The sequence below is a fragment of the Vulpes vulpes genome, unplaced genomic scaffold (genome assembly GCF_048418805.1).
Source record: "Vulpes vulpes isolate BD-2025 unplaced genomic scaffold, VulVul3 Bu000000684, whole genome shotgun sequence".
In the NCBI taxonomy this organism is placed as follows: Eukaryota; Metazoa; Chordata; class Mammalia; order Carnivora; family Canidae; genus Vulpes; species Vulpes vulpes.
Window position 1 is genome coordinate 163,681 of NW_027325695.1, and position 13,062 is coordinate 176,742.

The 13,062-nt window shown below is 31.1% G+C and overlaps 1 protein-coding gene across 1 annotated transcript in view; it reads left to right on the plus strand.

The window, feature by feature from the left end:
- LOC140596661 (low-density lipoprotein receptor-related protein 1B-like) overlaps positions 1 to 11,025 on the plus strand; it is an 83,460-nt gene extending 72,435 nt beyond the window's left edge. Inside the window, exons 6-8 of the mRNA XM_072745169.1 lie at positions 138 to 282; positions 3,109 to 3,207; positions 4,671 to 11,025. Coding sequence (XP_072601270.1) covers positions 138 to 282; positions 3,109 to 3,207; positions 4,671 to 4,811 — 385 coding nt within the window. The 3' untranslated portion in view covers positions 4,812 to 11,025. The remainder of the gene's footprint in view (positions 1 to 137; positions 283 to 3,108; positions 3,208 to 4,670) is intronic.
- Positions 11,026 to 13,062: the final 2,037 nt, after the last annotated feature.

Below are 13,062 nucleotides of genomic sequence, written 5' to 3' on the forward strand. Positions count from 1 at the left end.
CGTTTATTTTGAATGCACTTTATTTATGAACTCTCTATGAGTTATATTGTTAGTAAATCTACAAATAAAATGGCTTTATGTATCATGATTTTAATATTGAGACAGTTTACACTTACATTAATGTTCATATATTCTAGGACAAAAACTATTAGAAGACAGCCTATTATCAATGGAGGAATCAATGTAGAAATTGGCAATCCATCTTATAACATGTATGAGGTGGATCATGATCACAACGATGGAGGTCTTTTAGATCCTGGGTTTATGGTAGATGCAACAAAGGTAATATGTTTTAAGATGATGAAGAGTAAGCATTAACATCCCTGAGTCATTTATCTGTAAGACAGTCCTGAATTTTAATATTTCCTTTATCTCATGTTATATTAAATAACTTAAGGATGCATTGAATGTTACAGTCTCTTTTAAAGAAAAAATAAAATTATGGACCTGAAGCATGAAGTTAAGATAACATATTTTAGAATATATGCATTTATTCATTCATTTAGTTTATAAATGTGTATAGTTTATTTAAAATGTCTTACCCAAATGTATTGACATGCTAAAATATCTAAATATACAGCCTAGTATAAAAATACTGTCTGATTTATTTTTTAATAATATAAAGAGTGCAGTACTTCATTGCCAAAGTAAGTATTTTATTTCCAGTAGTGTTTTGTTTCACTGATTCAACTAAGCTGTGCCCTTGGATTTGTTTGTAATCAAATTACTTTTGGAAAATATTTTTTTCTGCCATGATAGCCTTCTTATTGAGTCATGTCATTGATACACAAAGCCGAAAAATCTGACTTTTTTTGGTAAATTTTCTGTTCTTATTATATGCTCAGATGAGCAGCTTTAAAGAGAAATAGATAAATAATACAATTATCCATATAAAGTAAACTTGCAAAGATCCACTACACTGTATTATCTTCATATTTTACAATGATAATTATAGAATATTTTATTGTGAATTAAGAACATTTGTTTCCTATTATGGAATTGATTTTTCTTAGCGTATTCATTCATTTATTAAATGGTTAATTTATTTTCTCATATATTAAAGGTCTTTTGCCCTAAATCCACATTTACATTGTAAATAATCACAGTGACTGATCTATCTCCAAATGGGTTCAACTTATAGCAAAAGCTGCTCCCAAAGATGTTGAATTGAATAGGGTCCCATACATTTAGGCTAGTTCTGAATCCATAGTGAGACTGAAATTGATGGTCAAATATTTATTTCTCCAAAAAGGAATCAATTGTTACTGTATGTATAAATCTTTACACTATAAAAAGATATTATAGTATTTTTTTTCCTAATTAGAAGTAAATTTGTATTTACTATTAATTATTAATTAACTCTTATATTTGAAATTGTTCATGAAATAAATCTGGAACCCTAAGTTTTGCTGTTTTCCACTTGAAAGTGAAAGACTATACATATGGTACACATTGTTATTTGACAATTTATCTATGAAGAAGAAAGACATATTAAATAATAGACTTTTCTTATTCTTTGAATTTTTCTTAGGAAAAAGTACAGTGTATATAAGTAGTATATGAACTGATGAGGACATACTTTATATACTTTTCAGAAAGAGAGTTCTCATTTTTTCCCCATCATTTTTATTTCTAGTGATAGAATTAAGCCAATTTTAGATACTTAAAGAAAATAGCTTTTTAGTACTCCATTTAAATTTTTTTCTATTTACTCAAGGAAGATTAAACTATGCTTCAGTGCCCCCCAGATATACTTTTAATGTACTTTGCACATGACATTCAATAGATATTTATTTACCAATTTGCTGACTGATTGACCAAAATTACATTAATGTGACTTAGATGGCTGAGTCTAGCTAGCTCTGATTTTTGAAATGTAAATATGAATTGTTGCCTAAGAAGTAACTACAAAAAAACACAATTAGTCCTAATAGGTATAAGCACTTTTGGAAAGCAGGAGGCTACACTGAAGCAACCTTAATGATCAAATATTTTTCATACAGTATCTGCTGAGTCATGATGGTTTGATATAGTCATGATGTGATCAAATAAAAACTGTATTACACATAAAAATGATTTTATAGAGCATTTTCATTATTTTCAAAATGGATAAATGTATACTTCAATCATACCTTTTAATCAAAATAATTGAAATAGTAAATACGGTTAATAAAAAAGATTTGACTATGGAGATAATCACAGAATAGTTTGAAGATCACAAAAAAGAGAAATTAGTGTTTACTGGTTTTATATCCAAATTCATCTCAAACCTTAGATTATTTTCAATATTTTTTCAAAGAGATCTTTGTGGGGGAAATGCAGAGGCAGTATTGACCTGAGTTTATATTTAAAATCTTTTTCTGAGACCCTTGCCCTTATCTCAAACTTTGTGACTATTCATTGTTAAGAATTGACAGCTTTTTTTTTCAATTCACCTTTAATTTACTTCAAATTTGAACATGATTTTTATGCTTTTCAACTTCTTATCTATTTTTCCCCCTTTTGGATTGCTATCCCAAATATGAGTGTACCTGACTGACTAATTCTGCTCTTAGACCCAAGAAAATCTAAAGTCAATGTTCTTGCATGGAGTCTTAGGAAACCATTTTAATTAGTAATTCATCTGGAGAGTCAGATTTCAAAAATACAGAATTTTTTTAAGTGCCAGATTTTTATTTGTTTAAAATACAGAATGGTGATGAATCTTTAATTGGAAGCAGCCAGATATTTGAGTGTTCAGAATATGCTACTGTCAGAACTTTTCAAAGTTGACAAACCTTAAGTGGGGGGAGGCTTGTGTATTTTTCACAGAGCAGTTAGCAAAGATGATTTCTTTGGGAAAGATGAAGTTAAATAAATAGAAATGTATGGAGATTACTTGAGGCATGGCATGTCTATCAGGAAGATGTACATACTAAAACTGTCTACTTATGAAGCACAGATCCAATATTAACAGTTTTTTTCTTAGTTTATTAAAGTTACTATGAATACAATATGCCCGAGGGCTAATGAGCATCTTTATGCTGTTCTTATGACTTACTATGAGTTTATGTCAATGAAAATCGTTCCATGATATTATGGAAACTAAAACTCTCTGTTTACATACAGGCCAGGTATATAGGGGGAGGGTCCAGTGCTTTCAAGCTTCCACACACAGCGCCGCCCATCTACCTAAACTCTGATTTGAAAGGACCACTAACTGCTGGGGTGAGAGAAGAAAATTCATTATTCCATATCCATTCCATCACAGAAACCCTCGCAATGAAAGATGATGGCTAGACTTAGATAGGGCCTGTCTTTAATTGAGTTTTTAATTAACAAGAGATTTCAAAACAGCATTAAAATCAGAGGCTTATGTTAGACGTCCTGCTTATGCAAGACTACATATAAAACATGTTATCATTTTAGACAAGCTATTAAGTAGAAATATCTCTTCTGCTGATTTTGAAAATGTCATAGCACTTTAACAATAAAAAAATGAATATTTGCTATTTTTGGAATTCTCTAGCCAGAAATTTAAACTGATTAATTTAAGCTTAAATTCATGTTTGGTTTGATTCACTTCCAATTAATGTTGTGTTTAGTATATGTAAGTTTGATGTTCACTTAAATAAAAATATACTACAAAATATGCCATCATATTGAGAAATTAGAAGTGGTCTAATAAAAGCCACTCTTATTTATTTTATTTTTTTAATTAAGTGACTAGATTCTAGAGGAAAATACTCTGTCTTAGGTTACATAGTTCATGGTAGATGGAAGAGGTCTAAAAATAAGGGTATAAAGATTCACAGGAATGAGTATGTTCTCCCCTAAACATCTCTCCCATCAGCTGTTTTCATTCTCATTTTTTATCATGTTTGTCTCATTTGCATGGCTCAAAGATTATATGTTTCTTTGTCGGAACTAAGATTTAGTGTTCTGTTGATGAGAAGACAAAACAAAATTAAACAAAAATTAGGCAGTAATTTCTTGGGTTAAGTTGCAGTTAATAAAAAACAATGAATGCTGCATGTTTTTCAACTGAAATAGATCACTTTTACATGTATCAGTTCTACTTCAAAGTGCTCTAAGTATGAAAATTAAGATGACTGTGAATATCACAATTCCTTGGAAGAGTCCAAAAGTATTTCCAATGATAATTACGTATGAGTTGTTTGAAGCAAAAATATTGTCTATTTTAAAGTCTATTCCACCAATATATTTTACTATTATTTTCTTTGTTTTCCTGATTTTAACTTCATATTGAAAAAATTCTAAGCCTCAAGCAATTTAGATAATTTTCTGTAAACACATCTTTCCTGCCACTGCAACAGCAATAAGGGACAAATGTACGGACTGGAAATAAGATGATTTAGTTTAATGTTTTATTCTTTTAAATAAAGTCTCAGTGAATATTGTCTTCACAAAGATATCCTCCGGCTTTTACTATTATGTCAAAGTTCCACTTAGATTCACAAGTTACCTGAAAAATGTACAATTATGTTTTTATCTAATACCTCACAAAAGTCAACTGAAGTCTGTAAACAATTTAAATTACATTTATAAGCTACTATTTAGAAAATTAAATGTATTGCATATAAATGTTGTTAACATTAAAAAGACATCCTAGAAAATAACCAATGTGATCAAAACTGATGAGAAAAATTTTATTTCTTTTCCTCCTTCAGCCAACAAATTACTCCAATCCAGTGTATGCAAAACTGTATATGGATGGGCAAAACTGTCGAAACTCCTTAGGAAGTGTTGATGAAAGGAAAGAACTGCTTCCAAAGAAAATAGAAATTGGGATAAGAGAGACGGTGGCATAATCAGCGATACCTTTTATATGCTGTATAAATGTATAAAATATAAGGATTACTTTTGTATGTTCCAACAGTATTATACTTGTTTTGGCATCAGCATTACCTCTTTCTTTATCTTACTCCTGGTTAATTGTTATCTGAGTTTTCTGGGTTTTATTTTTTGCTGATGACTATTGATTGACCATTTGTATGGTATTTTTATGAAAAAGAACTGCACTACAATACAATTTACAACAATGCTGCTGATATGACTCACCTTTGAATTTGTTAAAATTACAAACAACATATTCCTTTGTAGTGTGAATATGAGCAATCTATTTTATATGAACTTTTTTGGTTCTACTTAATCAACAAAAAGAATCTCTGCACTTTTTCATTATATGGTCTGAAAGCTGTAATACAATGTCATTTTATTTTTCCATTTAAATTGATGGAAGAATGATTGAATGGTCAACTCTCTTCCTTGTATCCATTAAGATTGATTCAGACTGCTGAAAATACCTAGCCCTCACAAATCCAACGTCACCTGCTTTGAAATTAGCCTTAGATTGCCAAGTGATAGATAAAAATTTTGAGGAAAAAACTTTTAAAAATATATACAATTGATAATTTGCATGAACACCTATGAATACATTTGCCAAAATTTAGTGGACTCTCTGTGATATACTAAACATATACACCCTGTAAACAATAGTTATATTTAGGTGATAGAACATAGCAAAAATATAACCAGAAGTGGAAAGACTACATTTGCTATGGATAAGACCTTTCGTTCTCCCTTGGTCCTGAGGTGAATAGCCAGCCTGGAGCACAACAGGGCATTGGGTCCTCATGCCTTAGGAAGTTCTTCCCAGTCATGTGCATTTTGTGGAAGATTAACCCAACCCCTTACTACACAGAACACTGAACAATAATATATAAGCACACAAATTGATGACAATTTCAATGATGCGAATGCGTTCTCTTTGCTCGGTCAAAAGAGGCAAAATAGCCATTATCGTATAGAGTAATTAGTAAATATTTTCAATACACAGTATGACTAATCCGTTATTTGCCCTATTCAAAACATATTCTTAAAGAACTTTCCAGGTTATAGGAAAACAATTACCTGCCCATAATCAAAGGTGGAGAGTGTAAATGCTGACCAGTTACTCTGGTACTCTGGTTTCTTCCAGTTATGCAAAACACATGGACCCCCGCCATTCACTTTTTGGTTTTCAAATTTTGATTGAAACAAGTACGATTTATTTAAGTTGTATAAAAAAGGATAGCATTTTTATACAGATATCTTTAAAGGCACAAAAGATTTATTCATAAGGTATGGAGGGCTTTTTGTTCCTCTGATAGACATGACTGACTTTTAGCTGTCATAATGTATTAACCTAACAGATGAAATATGTTTGTGGTTGCTCTTTATCCCTTTGTACAAGCATTAAAAAAAAAAACTGCTGTTTTATAAAGAGACTTTTTGTTGTACTATGTGCATGCATACTACCTATTTCTAAACTTTGCCATATTGAGGCCTTTATAAACTATTGATTTATGTAATACTAGTGCAATTTTGCTTGAACAATGTTATGCATATCATAAACTTTTTCAGGTTCTTGTTTAAGTACATTTTTTAAATTGAACAGTATTTTTCATTTTGGTTATAATAGTCATTTTGCCTATGTTTCTACAATGAAGTGTTAAATACTTTATAAAAAATTGTTGACTGACTTATTTAAATGAAATTCTACATATTTAAGTGCTTGTGTTGGGTAGTTTTTAAAAGTAAGAAAACCCCTTTCTTTATTGGGTGTAATATCCCTAGAAAACTATTTTACTCGACATGAGACATAATTTTTGTTAAATCCTTAGAGCATACTTTCTGGGTTGGATAGATTTCATTGCATCATTTTTAAAAGCACAATAGAGAAAGCATTTTCTCTTTTCTTGAAGCAGAAACATTTTTCTGGCTTTATATTTTTCCCCCTTCTTACATTGCTTATTACAGATTCTTATATTGTGATAGAGAAGTAGGCCATATACACAGTAGCATGGTGATTGTGTTGAAATAAGCCAAAGCTCTTCCTGCCTTTCCCATTCTTAAAAAAGTGTACTTTATTGGAAAACTCAGATTCCTTTAGATGCTATTTAGGCATTATTATGTACCTGGAATGGTTATTGGTATACTGACCTGCAGTATCAGCCTGGAGAAGCAAATGTAGCAGGGTCTGACTTACTGGAAGTATCATTGAGTTATATTATCCAAAGGGGCCTTTTTATATCAGAGCTTTATATATGTAACTGAAATTATTATTTGAAAAAAAAAAACAGAACCAACAGATTGAAATGATCTTGATACAATTAACAGTGGTATAAATATCTAGCAAGTCATATATGATATACAGCCAATCAACTAACACCCACAGTCTGGCAAAAAGACCTATTTTCTCACTAGGGCATTGATGAAAGCCATAGTTGAGTTTACATTATCACAATCCTTATGTCCATGTTATGCCTCACCATCCCATGCCAGTCCACATCAGAGTTCTTAGCTTTTATTTTTGCAATAATTTTGTCTTTAGTCTTTACTGGACAAAGATATTTTTTCAACTACTTAAATTTACTCTATTTATTTAGATCTAGCTCTTTCTATTTCAATTATTTTATCCAAAAAACTCATATAAATGCTACCAATTCAGATGTGCAATTCTCCACCACAGCAATCATCCTTTATAAATGCCATCACCAAAATACCTCCTAAAACATTCCTTCAAGATTTGATGGAACACAATTTCTAAAAATGAATGCTTCATGATAAATTCTTCTTCCCACCCAAATTACTATTCATCCAAAGTAGAGGTTTTCAACCTCTAGACATATTGGGCCAGTTAATTCTTTGTTGTCCTTTACAAGGTAGGATATTTAGCAGGATCTCTGCCTTCTATCATTAGATGTTACTAGTACCACCCAAAGTTGCAATAACCAGAATGTCTACAGACTGCCAAATTTCTTGTGGGGAACAAAACTGCACTTATTAAGAACAGATGACAAAGGACTATGTTCTGCCTTCCACTATTAAAAAACTCAACTGAAACAGCTAAATCAAAAAAAGAAAAAAAGAAAGAGAAAGAGAGAGAGAGAGAGAGAAAGGCCTCTCAGCATCAAAATCATGGTGTGCCCAAGGTTTTTTGTTTGTTTGTTTAGTTTTTAATACCAATGATGCATGAGTTATAGAAATTTGGTATTAGTAAAGTGCCTATACACTAAAAATAACAAAAACAAAAACAAAAACAAAAAACAACATAAACAACAAAACATTACTAAGAGAAAAGTTTCATTTAGAAACTTTTACAGTTTTGTGTAAATTGGGCCATTGGATTCTTGAGGTTGAGATTTAAGCTTGCACTTTCCTTGTATGAATGTTACTTTCCATTTTTATGATGACTAAGATATGAAGAAGTTCAATACTCAATGTATGTTATAGCTACTATAAATGAACTATAAATGCAAAATACCCACAATTTCCAAACCCTAACTGGAAATATTGGTATATGTGATGAAAGGAATAGAAAAATAATACACTGCTTATTTTCCATTATCCTCTCGAGTGTCCATTAGCTTCAAACAGATACTTTGAATGTAAAAATCAGATTCCTCTCTAAGAATACTTCTACTATTTAGAGTCAACTCTTTCATGTCGTTTTACTTAAAAAAAAATAAAATATAAGAGACTAGGAATCCCACAGATTTGAGCAAAATATAACTCACCACTATTTGAAAGCTGTTTTCTTTACCTAATGCCCCATTCCAGTTTCCATCAGTTTAATAAAACTTCTTCAAAATTAGATGATATAATTTAATGTAAATTAGAGTCATCTAAATAGAAATTCTTGAATTGTAACCTGTAAGAAAAGGAGAGGCTCAAGAACTTCTTTGTGAAGGTGACTACCATATAATATGGCAAAAAAAATTTTTTCCACATATTTTGGAAATGTGAAAAAACAACAAAAGTGCCATAAAATGGTTCATTTTTTCAATTCTCCTACCAATTCCATTGCTAACATATTCAGAAAGTTAACAAATCAAGAAAAATATAAAGATAATTAACATTATATGGAAGTAGTTTTATTCAGAACAGCATTTAGTTTTTGATGGAATAATATCCAGAGGTCCAGGAACATGTACTTCATAATGTGCTATGCATGTATCTCTTCTAAAAAAAGAAAAAGAAAAAGAAATGAAAAGAGTTGTCTGGTTTAACTTTTTTCTAGTAGATATTATATCTAAGTGGCTGTAATTTATTCTGAAAAATAGTTTCTAGTGAATCCAATCATTTTTTTTAATCCAAAGTGATCAAAAATCAAAAGAAAAATTGATACTAAAGATGGCCTATTTGATAAATTCTATGCTTAGAATGTGTTCATTCTCTCTGATGGATAGTCTGCCGCTTTAGCTGGGATTTGTAAGATAACGGTGAACTTAATGCAGTACCGATGCTTTACTCATTTGTTCACCTCAAGATAATTTTTCAGCTGTAGTTTCCTCTGCAGTTTTAATACATAAAATATGAGACTTCTGATGCAATTGATTTCTAGCTATTTATGCCATAGTGGCTCGGGGAACCAATAATAAAATGTTGTAACTTTTCAAAAGATAATGTCCATTGTGAAAACCATACACATCTTACCCAAGTCAGTAATTTAAGTGAGAAAATATTTTTTCACACAGAGAACAAACTATGAGATATAATTGAGAAAAAAAATTAGGATTTTGAAATATAAGGTTGCTTAAAGAGATACTTAAAAAAACAATAGACAGAGTTGAAGTTTAGAGTAACTTGACTAATGAGGTACAACATTTCTCAATAGATAATGTCAAAAATTAGGTAGGAAATAACTGGACAGTGAGCTTGCAAATGGGACTAACCTCCATCCCTACAGTCAGCTAGCATCAGTGGTATGTTTGTGGAACTCTATATAAATACACAACAACACACAGCTTGCATATTTTCACACACTGGCTTTGATGTCCCATTGATTGTGAAGATGGCATTTCTCTCCTATTTTATATAAAATTCAATTATGTTTAGCTTCTCTGGTTTATAATTTCAGAAATCACTACCCTTATCCAGAGTGATAACTAAACCCTAGGTTCTTCTTCCTTAATATAAAATCATCATAGTTCTCTCCATTTGCTTCTTGTTTTTTTCTATCCAAACTGACCGTACAGGAAGCCAATATTCCTCTTAGATTATTTTGTTCTAACCTGTATTTCTTAGTTATTGTAAAGAAAAAATAGTCATTTTAGAAAATTTAGTAAATAAATATAAAGAAAAAATAAAAATTACCAATAAGTTAAAACACTAGAAATAACCAGTTACCATTTTAGAGAATTTTCATTTGTTGTAGATTCATGTATAAATTTAAATTTTCTACCCTGCTTTTAAAATATAACATTATAACATTAAAGTATTCGGGTGTATGTCTTTCCTGGGCTTTTATTTACTTACTTTTATTCAGTTTCTGTTCATCCTATTCAGACTTCATATTGCATGGTTTTATTTTTGTCTTTTGATTTGAAAGCTATTTATTATTTGTTTTTCTGTTAAATATTTTAACTTTAAAAAAATGTACTAAAAAAAATGTACTAAAAATTAAATCCAAAATTTAAAAATGTCTCTTTTTTTCCCCTCTAACATGAGACATTTAATATTCTTGGATTCCCTTCATGTCATTTGCCCTCATAGTCTTTGATACAATTTGTGGTTTTATTTTAACAAACTAAATGATATATTTTTATATTTTTTGTTTTCTCTTTATTAACTGGAATATTTTCAACTATTTTTACATTTAACATTTCTCTTTTAAAACTTAAAATTTCTTTTAGTATATGATTTTCCATTCTTAATTTCTTTATTTTGATGTAAATCTTATTTTATTGGTATATTTTATCAAGTATACTTATAAAAAGCCTTTATCTGTGGTATATTTTGCTGAGCTATTGTATTTATACAAACATCTCTCTAAGGTCTTCAAAAACAAATGTCAACTCAACTCATGTATGGAGATTTTCCATTTCCTGAAAAATTAGGTTGCACTTGCCTCACACTGCCTTCTGTTATTCAATGTTGTTAAGGATAAGTCTGAGACCAAACAGGTTTTCTTTTCATGTAACATTTCTTCCCAGACTTAAAAACACAAAACTAATTGTAATAAAAATATTTTGCCACATATGCACGTTTTTATTAATTTTGTCTACTTACAGGAACCTGTTTTTAGCTGAGATTTGTTTTCTTCAAGATATCTTTATTACTTTTGTCCAAATTGATTTCTTTAATATACAGAAGTTTTTAGGTTATAAGTCTTTCTTTTTTCTCACACATGTATCATTTTAATAATTTTTCTTTTTTTCCTTCTTATTCTAGAAGAGATTTTCAAGTTTCTTAACTGTAATTTTAGTTTACTTTTGTCCCAGTAGACTCAACTAATGTTTCATTTGTGCATGTATGCATGTGCCTCAGGAACTAGTCCTTCATTATTTTACTCACCTTCCTTCTTAATTTAGTTTGTTGTTGTTGTTTTGTTTTGTTTTGTTTTGTTTTTGTTTTGTCCTGCTTAGTCTAGTCTATATTATTTTCATGGCTTTCTGCTGAGGTGCCATAATATGCTTCCTGTTTCCTACTCATGATGCCAGTCAATTTCATAAGTTCTCTTTTTCAGCATGTCCTTGTGCTCATATCCTTGTCTATGAAATTTTTAAAAATAATAATAGTCCAGGATTCTTTTTATTTTTTTCTTTTTCATTAGTGATGTTTAATTACAGAGAAAACACTGTCCCTCAAGTGCTGTCCAGTACATAGGGTATGCAATATTTGTTCCCACTTTCCATCAGTTTTATGCCTCTTAAATATCTTTCTTAGGCCTATAACTCCTGGACCATTTCTCCCTCATATTTCCTAATGGGTCTTTCCTAGAACACAGTATGATTATTTTCATTCTCATATCAATATATTTTATTTACTTACATAATAAAACAAAGAAGTGCATAAAAACGTCGATGCTCCTGTATGTCATAATACCAGGATTCTTTCTGTAATCCACAACCAGCTACATCCCCAAATATTACATCTTATGTTGGGCTCTAACCTTCTGTAAATTCATTGGGAGAGAAAAAGGCCTCTTTAGTGCTTCCACACCCCTTCTCTTTCTTCAAAATAGTCCTAGATATCTGCGCTATTTTCTGGTAGCATCACCTTTTGAAAGATTGTAGAAGCCTGGATTGGGAACAGTGGAGGTAGGGCTACCCACTTCCTTTTCTAATACAGATCCCAGGACTTTGCATCTGGATAAAAAAAAAAAAAATGGGGAAAATATAAATCTTCCCTAGAACATCTCAGAACCATTTTTCATATTTCCCTCAGATTTATAATCTCCCTGGTTTCCCTTTTGCTGATCCCATCCCTTTTTAGCTAGAGAAAGCTCTTTGTGTTTAAGGGCTAATAGGATTAGATTGATCAACTTGGATAATCTCTTCATTTTAAGGTCCACAACCTTAAATCTGCAAGGTGCTTTTTGCCAAGGAAGGTAACATAGTCACAGATTTCAGATATTAAAGCACGCACACATATATTTAAACTATAATGCACTCTTGCTTCCTGCCCTGAGGCATCTCTGAGCTGGTGCAAAAGGCAAGCTCCAGATGTTCTTGCCATGATTCTTCCTTGCTGGTCCAACACCTTTATATAAAATCCACTCTAGGAATGTGCTCTCCCTCATATCATCCAAGTTTATAGCTCTGCCTTACTCAAGCTGCACTTAGTTGTCCTTGATTATTTGACAACAAATAATATAAGGACTGACCATGGGGAGAAAAAGGAGTTCTACGGGAACCCATCTGAAACTCAAACATGTGTGGCCTGAGAATATGAAGGTGTTAATGCTCCAGAGAGTAACCATTAACCAATGGAGCAACCATTAACCAATAAAAAATGCCCCTTCCTCCTTTTAGACGGCTAGTTCTATTCTTCATTATTCCTGTTTCTTCCGAAGTTCTCTGAGAAACCAGCCTAATTTTCCCATTGTGGTAATCAACATGAAAATACCCATCTGTATAGCTTTTGTACTATTCCCAGTTTCCCCTATATAGTCTCGACTACTACCCAATATAAACTGCTTACACAAAGCCCTTGTCTCAAGCTCTGCTTTGGGAAATATGAAGTGGGTCTGTCAAAGTAAAGTATTAGAAAGGAATTCTAAAATGGATTCACCCA